This window comes from Pollachius pollachius, assembly GCF_949987615.1.
Source record: "Pollachius pollachius genome assembly, chromosome: 2".
Classification (NCBI taxonomy): Eukaryota; Metazoa; Chordata; class Actinopteri; order Gadiformes; family Gadidae; genus Pollachius; species Pollachius pollachius.
Window position 1 is genome coordinate 9,964,670 of NC_136935.1, and position 23,196 is coordinate 9,987,865.

Consider the following 23,196-nt stretch of genomic DNA (forward strand, 5'->3'; position numbering starts at 1 on the left):
TTGTGTTGTACAAGGGCACCCTAGATTTGTCACTATCATAACATCATACATAATTCAATTATCTGGAAACAATTGATTTTGGAGACGGCACATATAGGCCTAGGCTATAGCCTTCGGGATAATTTAATATTGCCTCAACATTTTTTATTCGATAAATTATGGTTGATAAATAAGCAAATGACATGGACTTCCTTAAATAGAAGGAGAAAAGTGGATTACATTTGTGCCTCTGCTCTTTGTACTGAGTGACTAGTAGATTAGATAGGAGCAGTGTCTATTCGGTTTTGTAGGCCGACTGTTGATGAGGATGGCCGTTAGCAACGGCTACAGATGCTAACTGAATTCATTAGCATTGAACAGGCTAGCCACAGCCCAGTGACACTAGAAATAAACTGCAGTATAGTTCATATCATACAACAAAACGTTCCACATTAACTGTAGCCTATATTTGATTTTAATCCACAGTGCCATAGAGTCTACTTGAAACCTGCCATCCATAAATGAATACTTTGCACAGAGAAGTTATGGGGAAAAAATGAAGCCATTTAGCCAGTTTTTCAATTTCACTCTGAACATGGAATAATAGTATTGCACTAGTGTTGCTTGATGTCTGCCCGTATACTGGGGTCATTATTTGAGTAAGCTTGTAATTTAACCACAGAGCTATAATGTTACCCAGCGGCAGCCGACTTCCTAGCTAGATGAATACTATTAAAAAAACGTCAGGGAAAAACTGGCCTTCGCTCCATCTTTGTCAGGCTGCCAAGTCACTACAAGAAACTGGCATTTCCATTCATAATTGCCTGACCCCTCCTTCTACAGGTCAGCTGGCTGGAAACCACTGCAACACAAAGCACTTTGAGAGGGTTCAAGAGGTAGACGTACATAAACGAAAATGGATATGAATGATATGGTTTATTTCTCACAAATGCCGCAGTATAAATAAAAACATTCTTTTTTTGCAGATGTTTTGATTGAGTTTTCATTGGGTCCCTTCCTACATTTATTATTAGCCTACCTTGGGACACGTTTATATATAAAACATCTTACCACCGTTTTCTTTTTGATGTTTGATTGCGCCATGATTGATACAACTGCAATTCAGTGCCAATGAGCATGAATGATGAACATCTAGATGGGGGGGGAGTCGGTTTTGGAGGTTTGGGGGCGATTAAGGGCACATTTTCTAATGCTTTAACCCACTCATATGTGAAGGCCAACAATCAGACATCCACTTGTTAAAATAACTCATGCTTCAGCCTTTATAAAAGTTTAATTGGTTGGTATAATTAACACCGAGGGGGGAGACATTTGCAATGTTTTCTCAGACTGAAAAATCATACTTCCCATGATTAGGTCTGAGTGTGTCTAGTGTTCACACTAGTATATTGCACCATCGATTATGACAGAAATCCCAGAAATCATTAGCCTACTATTTAAACTGCTAACACAGTGATGTTATTTTGTGCCATTAACATTTAGGACTTGCACAAATATGGCAATGCATATTGAAATTATTTGTAAAGAATCTGGATAGTATTAAGAGCTTATTTATATATTTGAATATATATAACATTGCACGTGTAATGCATTGTTATTTATTTCATTGCATTTAATTTATTTACCCTTTGCATGGTAAATATACTGTGTTCTCTTTGCAAAGCTGCATACAGCTTATGTTATGTAATTGTTCAATATCTATATAAACGTAAATGGGCTTACTAGTCCTTCTGTTCGGTCTGTTACCTGGACATTCGTCCAGGTGAACCAGAGCGCGGTCTTCATGCGCTCTGCAGAGGCGGCATAACCTGACCACCTGACCACACGGGGGGCGTGTCGCGCTGACGCTATTCGTGTCACCTTCTTTGCAACCAACCTGTCCTCCTTCTAGTGTTGTACATCTCCTAGTAACGAGACGATGAATACAAAGTCAAACAGCACGTTGGGCTGGTAACATTAAGGTAAATACAATCGACCAAGGAAAGAAAAAAGGGCACAGATGATGCGGTTGCTCTCGTATATCGTGCACCCTTTTTTCCACTGGCAAAGGATAGAGTGAAGCTTATCCAATACGGATTTGTTTTGACGTTGAGGGATTAGTGCAGTGGTCCAATTCCACAGACCTAGAGAGTCGAACAGCAGTTACATTGCATTGATGTAGGGTCTAGCAACTCTTCTGCATGAATCGTCTATCGCAAAGGTGAGAAGCCCTCATTGCATGTATTGGACTATGGGTTATGCTGGCTACAAACCCACATGTCTCATTTGCGGGCACGCGTCTTATTTAGGATATAGTTGCATGGCTCACAGATCGCTGGCAACTTTCCTGTCGTGCAAGATCGTAGTTTTTAAATAAATACTTGTAACAAATTGAACTCCAATGCAACACCGACCTTGGCGCATCCTTGATGTGCAAATACATAAAGCCAGGTCACCAATTAATGCTTATTTTGGAAAGGCCTGTATCTTGGAAGAAAAGCCAAGGAATACTGATTTGAGGGCAGCATGATAGCAATGTGTAGCCAGCCCAACCTTGCGAAACACTTAAGAACCCCCATATATACACACGCATTCGCTATCAGAAGGAATTGACCCTATCCCCTAAACCTATCCTACATCTGTTCCATGCAGAGCCAACAACTGCGACTAGCCAGCCATGAGTCAGTTCCGTGCATTAGCAGGTATCCTGAGGAGTAGAGGCTGGCAGTGCCTGCTGCTGCCCGAGGGAGGAGGTGGAGGGGGTCCGGCCTGCCGATCAGTGTTGGCAGGGTCGGCTAGGAGCTGCTTTGCTGGGCCTTCGGCTCCCAATGCTGTGAACAGCAGCAGCAGCAGAAGCTCCAGCTCATGCTATGTGGAGGAAATGTACTTCGCCTGGTTGGAGGATCCCACAAATGTCCACGAGGTGATGATGATGTCCTAAATGTGTGTCCTATTATTCACCTTTTGAACGTTGTTGTTCAAACAAGTGCTTCCTTTGATCATTATTATTAATTATTAATTAAAGTATTAATATATATATTATGATTATTGATGACTATCTCACCCAAATTGCTCTGTGAACCAGTGGGACAGGCCTACTTAAACACGATCTTACCTTGATTAGGAGATTAAATGGGGAGCGGTACTAATAAATATTTGTCTCAGTAGTGTTACTTCAAGGCCTGGGGAAATGAAGCTACAATGTTAGCGTGAGCCTTAATTAGCGCCAGAGCTATTAGATGATATTGTTAAATACTCTCAATGACTGTATTACTTGTACTTTAGTACCAAAAATGGGGAAAAGTGAAAGAAAGCCCTTCCATGAGTTATCCATTGACGTCCTTTCACATCATTGTTGTAATGCGCCATTGTAAGGACTGTTGACACTTGTTCCCTCCTGGTTCCTATAGTCCTGGGACACGTTCTTCCGCCACGCCCAGGCTGGGGCTGTGTCCGACGGGGCAGTGGAGGGCCCCCCCTCTGCCCTGCTGCAGGGCCGTGCTGGGCACCAGACTCCCAGCATGGCCCACAAGGTGGTGGAGGATCACCTGGCTGTGCACACCCTCATCAGAGCCTACCAGGTCAGACTTACTAACTCGCAACCAGACTCACTCACTCACTCACTCACTCACTCACAAACAGTCTCACACTCACTCACTCACAAACAGACTCACACTCACTCACTCGCAAACAGACTCACACTCACTCACTCACTCGCAAACAGACTCACACTCACTCACTCACAAACAGACTCACACTCACTCACTCACTCACTCGCAAACAGACTCACACTCACTCACTCACTCACTCACTCACTCACTCACTCACTCACTCACTCACTCACTCACTCACTCACTCACTCACTCACTCACTCACTCGCAAACAGACTCACACACAAAAACACTCACCCTCATGCGAACAGACTCACACACATTCAAACAGACTCACTCACATTCAAACAGACTCACTCACACACAAACAGACTTACTCACATACAAACAAACTTGCATATATATTAACACACACACACACACACACACACACACACACACACACACACATACACACACACACACACAGAGAGGGGAATTGTCATATAATGGAATGTGTGTCATCGCAATTGATAAAATTGCTCAAAGGGTGTTGTTTTTTTGTTTTGCTTTAATTACAGCTGTGGTGTTGTTGAGTATGTTTACAGTTTCATTCACCCCAGGTCAAATGTTGCATGTCGGGGTTGCATTTATTCTCAATTTGTTCATCTCATTTGTTACCCATTTGTGGTGCGTTTGTGTTTTTATTTAAAACCTGTCAAAAACCAATATGTGGAATTGACTTGTCAGGGCCCTTGGAAGGGCTAGTGAAGCTGTTTGCACTGCTTGCCAGCGCTTATTAAAAGGAATACACAATTTGTTTGTCACTGCATGAGGTTATGCTAATTGCAAGATTATCTGTAACCTACATAGCCGAGCAGCTTTTTGAAAATGGAAATATCAAAGAGACTACTTAAGCAAAACAGGTGGTAGCATTTCCCCTCGCCCTCACATTAATTAGAGGAACTATCCTAGGGATTTATTAAATTCTGTCTTTTGGCAATGACAACTTCTTATTCCCCACTCGCTACAAACCTTGGGGGAATGGTGTGTGTGTGTGTTGTGTCAAGATTCTGTGCTTTTAGTGCACTCGATACACAAGCTTTTTGTGTGTGTGTGTGTGTGTGTGTGTGTGTGTGTTCATGCTTAAGGGAACTCCCAAAGGGATTTTCCTCTATGTCGTCAGGATGACCTGCTCCTCACATTCACTCTCATTCCCCTCGTATCTAATTCTGCTTACCACACAGTAGTGGCTTTGCTGTTCTCTAACCTGTCACGTAGTCCCAACAACACCATCATTATCATCAGCACCACCACCCCCACTATCAATACTACCAACAGCACCACTATTATCACTACTACCATCACCACCATCGATACCATCCCTTCTACCACCATCAACATCGTTATCATCCCTACTACCATCACCAATACCTATTCTCACTACTACCACCATCACATCCAACACTGCCGGGACTCCCACCATCAAATCCTCAACCATCATCACCGGCTGGCTACAGCCACCATCATCCCTTCTTCTACCACAACCACTACATCAACCATCTCCATCAACATCACCCCCACCTCTACCCTCTCTACCCCTACCCGTTGCTTCTCCATACCCCACCCTCGTGTGTCTTATCTCTTCCTGTAGATCCGTGGACACCACGTCGCCCAGTTAGACCCACTGGGAATTCTGGAAGCTGACTTGGACTGCTTTGTGCCATCCGACCTGATCACCACAATCGACAAACTGGGTAAATAAAACTCCCCCTCTTTATTAACCAGAATGATATGCTGCCTCAAACATGCTGCGAACAGGGCCGGATAATAGTGGTGATGAAGAGGTACCTACTGTTTACAGTATTCACTTTTGCTTTTTGTTGCCTTTATGACTTAAGAACTTACTGCGATGTTTTACTGCAATGTTTTACTGCGATGAACTTACTGCGACGTTTTACTTTTCATTATCCTATTCGATTTTTTAAATGGTTTACTTTTATACAAAAGCACTTAGAATTTATAATCTTGAATCTATAAACAACAAAAAAAAAAGGGTAAAAAAACATCGTTTTTTTACCCTAGTCCCCCCTCCAATAAATAACTCGCCCTTTGTAGTCATTCTTCGCTGGGCTTGGATTCTCTCAGAACCATAAAAACCAGCATCACGATGTCACGACAACTCTGCGTTGTCATTGGCCGCTGTGTAATGCTTCCATTCATCCGAGAGCCACGCTGCTCGTTGCGCTCCCAATTCATTTAGCGGCCTTGAGGATGAGAGGATGTAAAACAGGCAAACAGCCTCTGGTTGGCCGTAACAGTCCCCATAGAAGAAGAGAGACGAGATAAGCAAAGAGGGCGAAGGGATTTGCAGCTGTGTTCAGTACTTGTTATCAGGGATGCTTGTCTGGCCAGGATATACCGTAGCGCGATCTGTATCGTCTTAAGCAGATACACCGCTTCCTACAGTGACAGGTAATGTTAGTTGGTAATGTTGGTTATGTCGGCCCTCTCCATCTATTGTCCTCCTGATTGGACATGCAAGTCTATCCTTGCTTTTCTCTATCCTGCGTTTGTAATGTGATTTGCACCTGTCTCCTCGTGTGTTGCTGGTAGTATTTGAGCTTATGCAGTCCCTCCCCCCCCCCCCCCTCCAGGTAGCCTGTGGTGGTCAGAAGATGCTAAGCTGAGGTAGAAGCCACTGACTCCGCCTGCTCTGCTTAACAACACATTTACCTACTTTGAATTATTTGTTGCTATGGTTCTTCACTTAAGTTAATTAAGTTCATGGTTGAGATTCAATTAATTTATATTTATTTAGGTTTAAATATATTCCTGCATTCCTTTTCATATACGGTTTTACTCCCACTTTTACTGACTAGTGTTCAGCTTGACAAGCGTTGTGGTTGACTAAATATCAAAAGATCACCTTATTCAGTGATGGATACCGACAGAAGAGTCTCAGAGATAACCTGGGCACTTGTCTCTGTGTGATGTAACCCCACTGACCTGAGGCCTGTGTCAAAGGGTTCTACGGTCTGGATGAGAGCGACCTGGACAAGACCTTTCGGCTGCCCTTCACCACCTTCATCGGGGGAGGGGACACCACTCTGCCCCTGAGGGAGATCATCCGCCGGCTGGAGGTACAGTTGGTTGTCCATGATAGTCTACCTGCCGGTGCAAAGTGACTCGCAGTAAGTTCAGATGCATGGTATTCTGGAGCAGGGTATGCAGCTGGCTCACAGATGCTTATAAAGCCTTGGGAAGCTCAGAGTGTGCATACCTTTTTGGTTGAAAACCCTGGCCACTAAGTTACCCTGCCCACTCATAATAATAGTAAGGAGCTTGATCCAGTGGAATCGGATGGATGAGAAAGAGTGTACTTCTCCTTTTCGGCCGGTAATGTCCGGGACAGGCTGGACAGCGTTGGGTCTGTTTGACGTTTATTCGCGGGGTCTCTTGGTCTCTCCCAGACGTCGTACTGTGGCCACGTGGGCGTGGAGTTCATGTTCATCAACAGTGTGGAGCAGTGCCAGTGGATCCGGGGGAAGTTCGAGACACCCGGAGCCATGCACTTCACCAGCGCTGAGAAGAGGACCCTGCTGGCCCGCCTGGTCAGATCCACACGGTCAGCAACAACACCTCCATTTCATTTGTTTGTAATTGGTATCATTATCAAAATATACCAGTATCGGTATAGTTAGCCCTGAATCACAGTTACAGTCTCAAATGGCTCACAAGACACATTTTATGACACCCCCTAACACTAAACCCCCAAAAGAGCAAGGAATCACTCCTAATCAGGGAAGAAACCTCGAGAAGGAACGCAGAGTGGAAGATCCCTCCTACCAGAGATGGCTAGGAGTACAATGTGCTGAAAGGGTTTTATACAAAGTGTCCTACAGTGAATACAGATACATGCCATTAAAAAGCAGGTAGGGTTAGGCAAGGGTGCCTACAGGTGGGCAGGTACAGCTACTGGACCTAATGGGTTTTCCTATGTAGGTTTGAGGACTTCCTGGCCAGGAAGTGGTCATCGGAGAAGCGGTTTGGTCTGGAGGGATGCGAGGTCCTCATTCCCGCTCTTAAGATGATCATAGACAGCTCCAGCGCTGCTGGAATCGACAGCATCATCATGGGGATGCCTCATCGGTATTGGACTGTTTTAAAACACCTTGTATCGTATATTTTTCTATAAATATCTTGTTTGATCATATGGCGTTCAGAGAAACATGCCCAATTCATAATTAAGATCGCCTTAATGTGTATTTTTAAATCATAAGTAATCCTGCATTGAATAATGACTTATGTACACTTACTATTTCCCTGTCCTTGGAAAAAAAAAAAAAGAAGATACTTCAAATGTAACTGATACCAATGTTATGACGATGAACCTCTGATGTCACTTTGAGAAATGAATTGAAAGAAAATAATTAGAAACGTTTCTCTTCTGCCAGGGGTCGTTTGAATGTCCTGGCCAACGTGATTCGCAAGGAACTGAACCAGATCTTCTGTCAGTTCGACCCCAAGTTGGAGGCTGCAGACGAGGTGTGTGTGTGTGTGTGTGTGTGTGTGTGTGTGTGTGTGTGTGTGTGTGTGTGTGTGTGTGTGTGTGTGTGTGTGTGTGTGTGTGTGTGTGTGTGTGTGTGTGTGTGTGCGTCAAACAAACAAACAGTACACCCATGTAGAATTTCAATCAGATGTAAAGAAATAATAAAGCGCAGACAAAAACAGGTCCATCACTTGTGCTTACGTCGGTCTGCGTGTGCGTGTGTGTTTTTGCGTGCGTGTGGTCAGGGTTCAGGGGACGTCAAGTACCACCTGGGCATGTACCACGAGAGGATCAACCGGGAGACGGACAAGACCCTGACTCTGTCCCTGATGGCCAACCCGTCCCACCTGGAGGCTGTGGACCCCGTTGTGCAGGGCAAGGCCAAGGCGGAGCAGTTCTACCGGGGGGACTCCCAGGGAAAGAAGGTAGGCGCGACGCTTGCTGTGAGTCGCTTTGGATAAAAGCGTCTGCCCAAGGCCCTGCATGTGAATGCAGAGGGGCTCCTACTCTCTACCTTGAATGGATGATTGGAATGCTTTTAATGTTTAGCACTTGTCCCTTTCTGTTGTTTTGACACACATTTTCTCTGTGTTAATGTTTCACGGTGAAATGCTCACCTGTGAACTGACTTTGATCCTTTGGCACGTTTTAAACGTAGCATCTGTGTAGAATAAGTATACACAAGTACGACAATATATATAAACATCTACTATGTATGAACTCATTCTTTTTACAAGTGTATAGCTGCGCTACAGAACAGCCATTTTATTTTATTGGTTTATTTGAACCTTGAAACTTGGACTTGATACTGCATTCGGTATCCAAGTTCCACAGCGTATCCTCGGGGCACCCTTGAGCTAGATCCCTAAGCCCTAGCTGCTGCTTCTTGATGACACGGCTCTGAATTCACTGTACGTTGCGGCGGATGACAGCGTCTGCGAAATAGTCAAATATCAGAACTGAAAATGGATGTGGTGCCCTTTCTCCGGTCACAGGTCATGTCCATTTTGATCCACGGAGACGCTGCCTTCTCTGGACAGGGAGTCGTATACGAGACCTTCCACCTCAGCGAACTCCCCTCGTACACCACACATGGTACGATCCACGTCGTCGTCAACAATCAGGTATGGAAAAGGGGGACCCTTTGGGAGACGGCTGGTACTCTGTCTAAGAAAAGATGGTCATGGTGGTGGTGGTGGTGATGCTGTTGTTGATGGTGATAACGGTCCTGTTGGTGGTAGCAGAGTGGGGATTTTGCAGTTATAATGGGGGTGTTGGTGGTGCTGATAAGGCCAGTCATCGTGGAGGTGGTGCTGATAATGGTACTTGCGATGGTGATGATGATGATGTTGCTTGTGATGATGGTCAAGATGACTGGGCTGCAGCTAATGATCAACATTGTCGATTAATCTAGCAATTATTTTCAATTCATAGATTAAATGTTTAGTCTATAATTTGTCATTAATAATACAAAAAAACAGGCCTATTTCTTCTATAATGATCCATGAACTACATATTTGAAATGAACTGCAAAATAAAGCAGCAAATGTTTTTTACATGTACTAAATAAACTAAAACAATCCATTACCAAAATAAGATTTGATACGTTTTAATTAGATCGACTCACCGAGGAATCGACCAATCGCCGCAGCCCTTCTGGGAATGATGGGATTGCTTTTATGAATGAGCTTTTTAATGTAATCCTTTTTATTTGATCTACCACCTATTCCCATAGTGTCACTGTCACTGTCCGTGTCCCCTTCAGATCGGCTTCACCACGGACCCCCGCGTGGCGCGCTCCTCCCCCTACCCGACCGACGTGGCCCGGGTGGTCAACGCGCCCATCTTCCACGTGAACGCCGACGACCCCGAGGCCGTCATGCACGTGTGTCGCGTGGCCGCCGAGTGGCGCAGCACCTTCAACAAGGACGTGGTCATCGACCTGGTAGGGCCTGGTTCATCGACCTGGTAGGCCCTGGTTCATCGACCTGGTAGGGCCTGGTTCATGGACCTGGTAGGGCCTGGTTCATGGACCTGGTAGGGCCTGGTTCATGGACCTGGTAGGGTCTGGTTCATGGACCTGGTAGGCCCTGGTTCATGGACCTGGTAGGGCCTGGTTCATCGACCTGGTAGGCCCTGGTTCATGGACCTGGTAGGGCCTGGTTCATGGACCTGGTAGGGCCTGGTTCATGGACCTGGTAGGGCCTGGTTCATGGACCTGGTAGGGCCTGGTTCATGGACCTGGTAGGGTCTGGTTCATGGACCTGGTAGGGCCTGGTTCATGGACCTGGTAGGGCCTGGTTCATGGACCTGGTAGGGCCTGGTTCATGGACCTGGTAGGGCCTGGTTCATGGACCTGGTAGGCCCTGGTTCATGGACCTGGTAGGGTCTGGTTCATGGACCTGGTAGGGCCTGGTTCATGGACCTGGTAGGGTCTGGTTCATGGACCTGGTAGGCCCTGGTTCATGGACCTGGTAGGGCCTGGTTCATGGACCTGGTAGGCCCTGGTTCATGGACCTGGTAGGCCCTGGTTCATCGACCTGGTAGGCCCTGGTTCATGGACCTGGTAGGGCCTGGTTCATGGACCTGGTAGGGCCTGGTTCATCGACCTGGTAGGCCCTGGTTCATGGACCTGGTAGGGCCTGGTTCATGGACCTGGTAGGCCCTGGTTCATGGACCTGGTAGGGCCTGGTTCATGGACCTGGTAGGGCCTGGTTCATGGACCTGGTAGGGCCTGGTTCATGGACCTGGTAGGGCCTGGTTCATGCCGGATGGCCTGGGGGAGGGTGGGGGTGTGTCGGTCTGAGGGGTGTGTTGGTCTGAGGGGGGTGAGGTGTCGGTCTGGGGGGGTGTGTGTCGGTCTGGGCGGTATCTGGGTAATGCAGCAGGATACTGCATGTGGAAACAGATTGTGTGTGTGTCCGTTAAGAAGGAAAGATCTAAAAGTGGTTGCTGTCTGACCAGGGGAGAGTGGGGGACCATTTATGCTTATTTTCATGCAGGCTGTCAGACTGTAGCCCTGAAGCCTAATCTATTCACAGAGAATCAATTAAATTTAGATCACTTTATACTTTTGTATAATATCAAAAAAATTATATTAATAAACATTATTATTATTATTATTATTAGGGCTGTCAAACATTACATTTTTTCAATTGCGACAATAGTATTGGTGAGTTAACTTGCGATTAAGCACACTTTTATAATTCTATTTTAAATCCACTCCAATGGAAGTTTAAAGAGATTATCAAATGGAATGACACATTATCAATCGTACCAAATGCACCAAAATGTAGCAAAAACTAGACGAAGAGTGATCTTGAGGGAGTTTTATTGATTCACTCAGTGTGGGTTGAATATGAAACTTAGACCTACAACCACCACCACGGATTAGGAAATTGTAAACAGGCAGTTAAGTAGTACAATTGTAATCAGGCAGTCACGTATTGCAAGTGTAATTGAATTTAAAGCAAGTCATTTCTGACAGAATGTTGACATTCTGTGGCCAGAACCTTTCAAAATGACGGCAGGCGTGTGTTGATTGGGCGGCCGCCTAAGCTGTTAGGTGCTGTGGGAAACCCTGGTGCCTTTTATTAAACGGCATTCTGTTTAATGCTCCACCCTGTCTGCTTCCAGGTGAGCTACCGACGCTTCGGCCACAACGAGATGGACGAGCCCATGTTCACCCAGCCGCTGATGTACAAGCAGATCCGCCGGCAGGAGGACGTGCTGAAGAAGTACTCGGACAAGCTCATCTCCGAGGGCGTGGTCACGCTGCAGGAGTTCGAGGTTGCCGCCCGGTTTTCCCGCCACTTTCACGTCGTAGATTGTTTAAAAGCTACAACCGCCGTCGCCGTGGTGTCCCGAAGCAGTTTATTAGCAGCCCGCCCTGCTGAACTAAGCACATTAAATTCAGTTTAAATATTACCCTGTCGTTCTCGTAGCTGTGTTGACACAGCAAAGCGCCGGTCCAGTCGTAGATTTACTGCCTCCTGCTCTGTTCCCTCGCCCACCCCCTTCCCACCCGATGGGAGAGCTAGCAGACGCGACCGCTCGGAGATGCGGCGGTTTGGTTCCTTAGGAGCGGGGGCCACATCGCCGGAGTCAATCATTTTTTTATTTAGATTAATGGAAGCCGTTGCAAAGAAATACGGCGTGTTGCTGAAGAGTGTCCAATTTGTTACCGTTTGAGCTGTCTCTTCTCAGCTCAGTTCCCTTCCTAGGTTTTTGTTTATTTCTTCATTTCTCCTTATTCCCCTCCCCTGTACCATTATGTCACACGCAAACACACACACACACACACACACCTGAGCTCGCACCTCTGGTAATGTTCATTGTATGTAGTGGTTCTAAACATGCAATATCTCTTTTCAGGAGGAAGTAGCCAAGTATGACAAGATCTGCGAGGAGGCGTACACCAGCTCCAAAGATGAAAAGATATCTCACATCCGCCATTGGCTGGACTCACCCTGGCCAGGTATCCAGAAACCCCGCAATACCTGCTCCATCAGGGGACAGGTGTTCGTCACACTCTCAGCAAAAAGGTTCTGGGTTTGAGCCCCGATGTCCATACTCTGTAGGCGCCCTTGAGCAAGTGCAAGTCGCGTTGGATAAAAGGCTCCCTGAATCGAATCATTGCATAATTGATGTCAACCTTTCGTTTGAGTCCCTCCCGTTGTCATCTGGGGGCAGATTTCTTCACGGCCGAAGGGGAGCCGAAGAGTATGAGCTGCCCCCCCACGGGCCTGGAGGAGGGGGTGCTGCAGCACATCGGCCTGACCGCCAGCTCCGTCCCTCTGGAGGGCTTCAACCTCCACCCTGGTGAGCCCTCCCCCACTCTCTGTCCACACCGTATCGCTGTTCACGTTTTTAATAAAACATTTAGTGACACTTTTCATATTTTACTTATTTTAATTTTTTGTCTTATTTATAGAAGTAAATGTATACAGTAAATGGATGTATTTCTTGTAGTGTTGTATTTTAATTTTCTTCAATCTAAAATATGACGTACAACCCATACAACACTTTGTATGGGTTAGCCTGCTTGGCCATCGACCACATGGTGGTTCCTATTCTGAACTCTGATGAACAGCCGAAAGCTCCCCCATCCCTGTTTGGGTCACCCAATGTTTATTTCTCAACGAGCCAAACCTTCCCACAGTCTATCTTGTTTATTGGCTTGACATTACCACAACTGTGGCGGGGAGCTCTTCGGAGAGCCAATTAAAAGCATCACCTGTGAACAGCCCATCCGTCCCCTGTAGCCGCTCTGCGACCCGCACATCTGGCCTGGCACCTGGCTAGGCTCCTCCTCAGAGCTCCACCACTGCTTATTTACCTCGCCGCGCCACGGCCCGCTGGCTTTTACCTTCTGACAAACTCATTGCTGCTGTTATTGACCTTTCTTGTATGACGCCCTGTTCGTCCTGTCACGTTAGTGTGTGTGTGTGTGTGTGTGTGTGTGTGTGTGTGTGTGTGTGTGTGTGTGTGTGTCTGTGTATTGGTGTGTGTGTCTGTGTATTGGTGTGTGTTGCACATTCATATATGGAAGTGGTTGTGTGTGTCTGCAACTGAGTTTTAGACAAGTGTGTGTCAGTCTGCTGTGATTGTGTGTGAGGTGTGTCCACATGCAGTATGTGTGTATGTCCCAGGGGTGTCGCGGATCCTGCGGGGCCGGTCTGAGCTGGTGAAGGCCCGTCAGATGGACTGGGCCCTGGGGGAGTACATGGCGTTCGGGTCCCTGCTCCAGGAGGGGGTCCACGTGAGGCTCAGTGGGCAGGACGTGGAGAGGGGCACCTTCAGGTGAGGAGATCCCCCCCCCACACCGCTACAATGAACCCCAACTCTGTGGCGCTTTCAGCACGGCGTGACGGACTGAACAGATCGAAACGTTTGTATTTCACTGGTATGATTCCAAGGGGTGGAAACCTGCACCGGCTCTGTACTTGATTTAAAACTCTGTTTAGCCTCAAATTGTGTGCTGACGACAACCGCTACAATCATACCCCAGGGAGTGTGTGATGACTCCCCAGGGTAGTGAGAGTGTTCATAAAAGTTATTTATCTGTTTGGTCTTTGCTTGATTGGTACACTCAAAAAAAAAAAAATCTATCTCCTACCCAAGGGCGTAGGAACCGGGGGGGACGGAGGGGACGTGTCCCCTCCAATATCGGAGACAGCCGCATTTGTCCCACCTAAAAATTATACCGGATCTGTCAGGTTTCCGATATGTGTCCCCCCCAATGTTAAACTCATTCCTACGCCCCTGCTCCTACCTAAACTGAACCAATAGCAAACAACGGGGGTGGGACTAAAGGTCTCTCTTGAACGATGGCAAGTTTGTCTCAAAGATTCACAGCACATGACATTAGGGTAATCATATGTCACTCATATTTTGTTTTTCTGGATGCTGTTAAGGACAAAAGTTAGATTTCCCTCAGACTATAGCCTATCCCTTTTTAAAGAAGCATTTTGGTTGCTTCCTGCCCATTTTAACCAGTGTTCAATGAATGGGCACTAAGCAGCTGTATTGGAGTAAACTGCAGCTCAAGTTGTCAAAGAAGCCCCTTATGTCTCCCATGAGATTTAGCCCTCCCCTGTTGGTATATTGGACTTTAACAAGATACCCTTTAGTCAGACACAAGGCGTTAAATTTGCATTCTCGGAAATTCAACCCAAAGTGGTTCTTGTGGTTCACTCTGTTACATCTTTGAAGTTCACTTGATCCTACTTGTACAGCAAGTAAATAGCTCTTCAGAAGAAGAAAGATCACCCTTTATCATACCAAGTGCCCAGAGGAAGCAATGGGATTGAGGGGCCAGAATCGAACAACATCAGTGTCCTGGAAAAGATAGCGACAACGACATGGTGCAGAGGAAAGGAAGTGACACGGGATAGAAATCAAACCCAGCCCGCCTCCTTTCCCTGCGCTCTTTCTCCCTGTCTCTCCATCTCTCTCTCTCTCACTGCCAGTTTCATCTGTCCAACCTCAGTTCTTCAAAACCAGACTATCTCTCTCCGTGGAAGCACTCCACTTAGCGTTGCAGCCCATATATCAAGCTAACTAACGGCCAGCCTCTCTGGCGCACTTTACCATCTATTGCTTCCATTCGGTGTGTCGTCCGCTGTGATGGTATGCCTGGATAAAGACACCGAACACAGTGGCTGCTTGCCGATAGACAAATAAAAATAAATAAGTAAATAGATGGGGAGGAAAAAAATGTATTAGAGAAGCCAAAACGACACGTCCACGACTGGGGTTTAGTGTCGGGTAGAAACCGATTCCCCACGTCAGTGTCACTTTCCATTTGGTGTCAGGCCTTAGCTCTCTCTCTGTTCTCTCTCTCAGGTCTCTATCTTTCACAGCTCCTTCCTCCCCTTACACCTGCTCCTTGATTCACCCCGACGTAGAATTTAAAAAATGTAGTCAGTAACAATGTTAACAAAATGAGTGATCAATCTTTCTTTTCTTTTCTTTTCTTTTTTGGACTTTTTTTGCTCTTTTTTTTGTACAACTTACATTTTTTGCCCATATCCCCGCGGTCTCCCTCTGATGGGTGGAACTGAGCATATTGTTGCGTTACAGTTGACGGGTCCGGCTCACGTCGTGGTGATGTAGGTAACTGCGTGGACTAATGGATTCAGTAGTCTGTGCTCGGCTGCGTTGCACCAAGAAAACCCCCTACCTCGACCCCCCCCCACCCCCCATCTCTGACTAATGGGGCCCCCAGGCGGCTGTGTGTGTGTGTGTGTGTGTGTGTGCATGCATGCGTGTGTGTGTGTACGGGTGATTGTATGTACTGTATAAGGGAAAGCTGTTTGTTTGTATATGAAAGAAATAAAGAGAGCGAAAGAAAGGCGATGGGGTAGAGAAATAGTGAATGGTGAAGGGAGGAGAAAAAAAAACGAAAGGGGAAAGAAGGCAAAAAATGAAAAGACGAATGGGATGATGTAAACGTAGACAGAGAGGCTTGTGGTTTATGAGGCCGTTGTCGGGGAGAAAAGGCAGCGGTGCCTTTTGATAGTAAACGAGCGCATTGAGAGAAGAAAACACACGTTGCGTTTTTGTTTCTTGCTCCGTTCAAAAGTCTTTCTTGAAGAGAATGAAAATATCCCGCAGATGTGGAGCAGCGATCAAACAGAACAAGTATGCAGGAACTGGCCTGCTTAGTTGATAATTAGCTTTCTCCCATGATTTCAGTCACAATTAGGGAAATGATGGTCAGAAAGAAAAAAAACTGGTGGAGATGGTTTAAATTACTGATGCAATTATTCGATACCTAATTATAAACAGCATACAGTATAATCCTTAACATATTGTATGCTGATTAAAGTGTGTGTGTGTGTGTCTGCGCGTACACAACCATATCCTTGCACTTTCCGTGTGTGTGTGTGTGTGTGTGTGTGTGTGTGTGTGTGTGTGTGTGTGTGTGTGTGTGTGTGTGTGTGTGTGTGTGTGTGTGTGTGTGTGGACATCATTAAAGTGATGTTAAAGGTGCCATTTAAGTCCCTGTCTCATCCCGCTGGTAGTGATGGCTAACTCTCCTGCTCTAAACGAGTGTGCTGGCAGGCCTGGTTAACGCTCGCCTCCATGCTCCCAGCCACTCTTCTTGTTGACCCCATGTCCTCACACTGCCTGATTCCATCTCGCTCTCGTTCTCTCTTTCTCTATTTCTCTTTTTCTTTCTTTCTTTTTCTCTGTTACTCTCTTGCTTTTAGTATTTTTCTGTCTCAATCATTGTTTTTTCGCTCTCGCTTTTTCTCTCTCTCTCTCTCTCTCTCTGGATTGACTGTGTGTCATGAACCACTAGCAGCTCTGTGTGTGTGTCAGAGAATACAAGTGATGACTGTTGAGGATAAAGACCGGATATCATGGGGAACAATTTCTTATCAGTCATTCTGTCTGGTTCCTATTAAAGTGTTTGCTGTACAACGGAAGACTTTTAACATTTCAAAAGCCTCAGAGGTTAACTGTGCATTTTGTTATATTTCTAGACTTGATATACAAATTCATGTTTTTATTATTTATCTATGTACAGTAAATATGTATAATAAATGAATTGTTTCTGTTTATGTGTTTTTACCCCAGTCACCGACATCACGTCCTGCACGACCAGGAAGTGGACCGGCGTTTCTGTGTTCCAATGAACCACCTGTGGTCCGACCAGGCACCATACACGGTCTGCAACAGCTCCCTGTCAGAGTACGGGGTCCTGGGTTAGTATGAGAACCACTGGAAAAGGTTTATAGCCATGTACTGTATATCTCATCTGATAAGAAACACCACACAAATAAAAGCTAAGAAACAGCTTTTGTTTTGAGGCTGGTTGAAGTTTCACTTATACTGCCATCTTTTTAAAATGCACATATTCCGATTTTTCAACATTATTAGCTGTTTTCTACCTTATCTGGCTCTGGGCCATTCACAGACATTTTGAAGGTCAGAGACTCAAGCAAATTAAGACATTTGTAATGATTAATGCTAAACTAGCTTAGATTTACATTTAGGGGATTTGGCAGACGCTTTTATCCAAAGCGACTTACAATAATTCATTTTTTCAGAAGAAACTTAAAGAGAGAGCTACATATTTACGCTACACAACAATATCTGAAGTAGTAACAACTACACCGATAAAGTTATTATTATGAACTTGTAGTTCACTAGTAAAAACATGTTTTGGGCCAGACGTCACATTAGCCAATGAGGGCAAAGGGGCGGCGGCCTTAGCCACCGTAGCCACGCCTCTGTGCACGTGCCTGACCTGGCTGCCGGTTGCAGGGTTCGAGCTGGGCTTCGCCATGGCCAGCCCCAACGCCCTGGTGCTGTGGGAGGCTCAGTTTGGAGACTTCCACAACACAGCCCAGTGCATCATAGACCAGTTCATCAGCCCGGGACAGGCCAAGTGGGTCCGCAACAACGGCATCGTCCTGCTGCTGCCCCATGGCATGGAGGGGATGGTAAGGAAGGAAAATGGTCTGAAATTAGCCGTGTTATACCTGTCATTCACAATGCATTACCTGCTCCTTCTGATAACATTGTTGTATTTTAGGTGTTTTCCTTTCTAACAAATAAAAGCACTGCTCTTTGACACAAATTATGGATTTACCAGTATTTATTTTACCAACATTTGGTATAATTTGTATAGATATATATGTCTCTATCACCATCATTTGGTAGACTGGGGTTGCCTGGGAACCAGACGTATGTAATCTCATGTTTTATCCTCATGTGCATATTCTTCTAGCCCCCGTTTATACAGATCTCTTATAGGGCAGGGATGATATGATTACAATATCAACTGGGGGTAACGGTGGTCTTCCCCCCCCCCCCCCAGGGTCCAGAGCATTCGTCGGCCAGACCGGAGCGCTTCCTGCAGATGAGCAAGGACGACCCAGACCGCTTCCCTGTACGTTCCTTAGAAACCAACACATGAAAGTAACCAGAGCTCAATTAGACCACTGGGGTCAAAGCTGTACTCATTGAACCGTTGATTCAACGGCATCCACCTAGCTCAACGGATTCAACTATTCAAAACAGTCTGTTGTTCCATTTCATTGAAGCATGTTCAAGACCACATTGTCTGCTGATTCAATGGGGTCAACCTAGTTTAATTTATTTAACCGTTTAAGAGTTATATAACTATTCACTAGACCACAAATGTCTCCTGGTTTGACTTTAATCGTTAACAACATTTGAACTGCTCACTGGATGCGACGCTATGTTTGGCCCATTGTGGGAGGCGATGAGTATTTCCACGCCCATCCCCCAGGGGGAGAGTGGGGGTGGGTGGTGACCAGTAGACGACCAAACCCTGACTATATGTCTCAGCGTCATCCTGGTGGATTAGTTTCACAAATGGGATATTGATCCAGCAGTTAGTGGGAGCACACCAGGATTAACACCAATGCCAGCGTCTGTTTGATGCACATCATGACTGTGTGTGTGTGTGTGTGTGTGTGTGTGTGCATGGGGGGGGGGCTTGCATATGTGTGAAGTTCTGGCACTATACATTTCCCCCTCTTCTCTCAACACATACCGAAAGTAATAACAAGATTCATTATTTCCATTGTTTAATTTTCAATTTTTATAAATATGTATTATGGTATAAATAGTTATGTACGCAACTATTTAAACCGTAATACATATTTATTACAATTTGAAATAATAATATATATAAATATACATCTTCCATAAGAAAATGCCTACACACACCCTCAGTGGGTCTGTAACAAGTCCTATCAAGTCCAGTATTCTGTGTCAAAGTCGTCGTTGTTCTTGGTTGGTCTTGATTGTTCTATGAAGGAGTTCAGCGGAGACTTCGAGGTCCACCAGCTGTTTGACTGTAACTGGGTGGTGGTGAACTGCTCCACTCCGGCCAACTTCTGCCACATGCTGAGGAGGCAGGTCCTGCTGCCCTTCAGGAAACCGGTAAGGAGCTCGCCAGCTTCTTTCACTCATCCTTGATTTCATTTGACCTATTGCAATATTTTTTTTAAAGTTCAAAGTATTAATGCAAATATTTTGGGATGCAAGTCATTTTATCGCTCTGTAATTGTAGTTGCAGTAACTACTACTATAACTGCTATATAGTGGTTCATGTTAATTGATCTTATAACAATTACTTAAATCTCATTATTTCTTTCTTTTATGATACAGCCATTTTACAGATACTTTTATCCATGATGTTTTTTTCTTTATACATGGCTTGAAAGAACTGGCAGGAGGTTTGGGAGGCTGGGCATCGTTCTCACCTCAATTCTACTCCTAATTGTTTCAGAAAGTTGTTTGTTAAAAGTTGCCATAGAGTAAACATCTTTAACTCTGCTCTCTTTCTCTGGTCACAGTGAGTGTGTAAAGCGTTCCCCTGTTGTATCTGAATGCAGCGCTTTGCAGAGCGTGAAAAAACGTCTTCCTTAGCAAATTAGCGAGAGGAGTCAATGGGGGATATTATTGTTTGTTTTTCTACGAGAGAGAAGCCGAAGCCACGGTTGGTTGAGCAGCAAAGTGGGTTTATTTATTTATTTGAGGGTTAACAAAAAAAGTGTTTTCCCCAGCGTAGAAGTGTGTGCCGTATAGGAGGCAACAAAGAAACAAGGGGGAAAAAAAGCAAGGAAACTTTTTCTTCCATCTCTTGGGTTTTTTTCCCCTCCCAAAAGCACGAAGCACACAGAATCATTCTGTTGATCAGAATGGTTCCTGCCGATGTCAGGACCGCAGAGTCACTCACCAGCTTCCGAATAAGACTCAAAACTCACCTGTTCAGAGTTCACCTAGACTCTGCATAGCCATCCAGTCCCCCCCCTCCCACTATTGTATGTTGTACGTCGTGGCACTCACTGTATGCACTTACTGTATGTTTAGGGTTAGGGTTATTTATTCGTAGGTAGCATTAGCTAGCTATCACTGCTATATACAGGGAATTTAGTTAGCCTAGCGATTGTTAGTACTTGCACTTGGTTCTATGAACATCTTTACTGTACCGACAGCGATATATTGTTTTACCTCTTATGACAAATGTAAGTCGCTTTGGATAAAAGTGTCTGCTAAATGCCCTAAATGTAAATGAATGAAAATGAAACTTAAAGTAATGTTCCAACTTCCACAGTTGATCGTTTTCACCCCCAAGTCCCTGCTGAGACTGCCCGATGCCAGGTCCAGTTTTGATGAGCTCTCTAAAGGTACCGGTTTTACCGTGTTAACCTTGTGTACTACACAAAGGATGTGGTTGTTTCAATAATGTAGCCTGTACTATCACTATTGTAGTCTGTACTATCAGTAATGTAGCCTGTACCATCAGTCATGTAGCCTGTACTATCAGTAATGTAGCCTGTACTATCAGTAATGTAGCCTGTACTATCAGTAATGTAGCCTGTACTATTAGTAAGTAATGTAGCCTGTACCATCAGTAATGTAGCCTGTACTATCAGTAATGTAGCCTGTACTATCACTAATGTAGCCTGTACCATCAGTAATGTAGCCTGTACTATCAGTAATGTAGCCTGTACCATCAGTAATGTAGCCTGTACCATCAGTAATGTAGCCTGTACTATCAGTAATGTAGCCTGTACCATCAGTAATGTAGTCTGTAGTATCTGTAATGTCTACTTCGCTGTCTAACTTTCTTTTTTTTGCATCTACATTTCTACTCTTAATTGTGTTTTTTATAGATATATTTTCTGTGTATCTTTTGTCAAATAAGATGGTACTTCATTGATCACAAGTCAGCCACAGCAGCAGCAGCTACAAGACAGTAGTGTTTCTTCTTATTATTATTAATTTCGTTTTTTTATTATTTTATTACATTTCCTAATCTATTTTTCATCTTCAAAATCTTCTCAAATACTGTCCAGTCTCTGTACATCTTATCTTCAAACCCTTATAAAACGCTCGTATTAACCCGTGTCCACCGCTCCACTATTCAACCCCTTGGGTGTGTCCAGGGACCAGGTTCAAGAGGCTGATTCCCAACGAGGGCCCTGCGAGTGAAAACCCCCAGCAGGTGAAGCGAGTCATCTTCTGCACCGGGAAAGTGTACTATGAGCTGGCCCGGGAGAGGAAAGTCCTCAACCTGGAGGGAGAGGTGGCCCTCATCCGACTGGAACAGGTGTTTAAATAGCTCTTCTTCTACTATGTACTCTGGAACTTGTTCGCCTAGTGGCCACATTGGTTAATACAGCGGGGAAACCTCCTAGAATCTTTTGGAGCCGCGGGGAACTCGATGCGTTGTTTTTAGTTCTGCATTTAATTTCCCCACCACCCAGTGTGCTCGCAAATGGTGTATCCCATGATTGTGTCCATTGGTTCCAGTTATAACCCCCAATGCTTAAAACCAACAGAAAGCTGGATTGTTTTTCACCGATGGTGCTGCTGTTTGGGTTCCAGATCTCTCCGTTCCCCTTCGACCTGGTAAGGAGCGAGGTGGAGAGGTACTCCAACGCCGAGCTGGTCTGGTGCCAGGAGGAACACAAGAACATGGGTTACTATGACTATGTCCGGCCGCGCTTCCTCACCGTGGTGGCCAATCAGAAACCTATTTGGTGAGTAATTTGCATATCTATCGCCACTTCCAAAAAATAGAAATATTTCATCACAAAGTTTCATCACCCCTGCGATGCGATTGGTCGAAATCGCGGTGGGACGGTTCCGTTTGGTATCAGTGACCTTGTTGTTGACCTTCAGGTACGTGGGTCGCGACCCTGCGGCCGCCCCCGCCACTGGCAACAAGGCCACGCACCTCAACGAGCTGAGGAGGTTCATGGACACCGCGTTCAACCTCAGCGTCTTCCAGGGAAGGAAGTTCTAGGGGAACCTGGAGAAGAACGGGCTGGATCCATGGGTTGGGGCGGACCTCACAGCGGACTATGGCGTCGGCACACGATTATTTATCAAAGCACTTCGCTGGGTTAGTTAGTGGATGTCTATGCAGCACTTTATAATGATTTAAGCAATGCACCACATGAAAAGAAACTACAAAGGTATAATTATGAGAATGCCACTTTATTTTCCTTAAGGCGTTCTGAGGCTATAAAGGGTGAATAATGAATTAACAAATGATCGTTCATTTGTTCCCTTTTTTAGTTTTTCATGTGGTTTATTCCTTTAACTTCCTGCCACTTTCCTTCAAGTAACTTTTTCTCATTGTAGAACGATTATGCTATCCCCAATAGATGACACTTTAGCACACACACAATGCCTCGATGTTGAGCCTTTAGATATCCTAATTGTAAAAGTGTTGTGTTTGCTGTTGTGTAGATACACCGATAGCAGTTAGCAGCTATAAAACGCAAAAACCGGACCCCGGTCTCCAATGTGTCTCCTCACAGCCATCCAGAATGCCATCGGGAATGAATGAAGACATGTTTTTAAACGCCTAGCGGGTTTCCTGCTTGAGTGTATGTGTGTCTCTACTTTGTTGTCCTCGTCAAATCGGACTGTTGGATTGAGTCACACCTGTCTACACCCGAAGACAGCAGCCAGCTGGTGTACACATGGTGTATGTCTGTATGTCCATGTATGTCTGTGTGATGGTTGTCATGTCAGAAAACCTGAGAGCACGGAGCGTTGTGCTGACCGAAA

At 45.3% G+C, this 23,196-nt stretch overlaps 1 protein-coding gene across 1 annotated transcript; it reads left to right on the top strand.

Annotated features, from left to right (window-relative positions):
• Nucleotides 1-2,656: 2,656 nt before the first annotated feature.
• ogdhl (oxoglutarate dehydrogenase L) lies at nucleotides 2,657-22,423 on the top strand (the record flags this gene model as incomplete). Its single annotated transcript, XM_079758623.1, has 22 exons — nucleotides 2,657-2,902; nucleotides 3,390-3,560; nucleotides 5,224-5,326; nucleotides 6,597-6,712; nucleotides 7,043-7,197; nucleotides 7,575-7,721; nucleotides 8,027-8,117; nucleotides 8,367-8,546; nucleotides 9,117-9,245; nucleotides 9,887-10,066; nucleotides 11,758-11,910; nucleotides 12,496-12,598; nucleotides 12,814-12,942; nucleotides 13,773-13,923; nucleotides 17,209-17,336; nucleotides 17,899-18,077; nucleotides 18,455-18,526; nucleotides 19,423-19,548; nucleotides 20,726-20,798; nucleotides 21,561-21,724; nucleotides 22,003-22,157; nucleotides 22,300-22,423. The coding sequence occupies 22 exons, from the start codon at nucleotides 2,657-2,659 to the stop codon at nucleotides 22,421-22,423; spliced, it is 3,075 nt and encodes a 1,024-aa protein (XP_079614749.1).
• Between the last annotated feature and the right edge of the window lie 773 nt (nucleotides 22,424-23,196).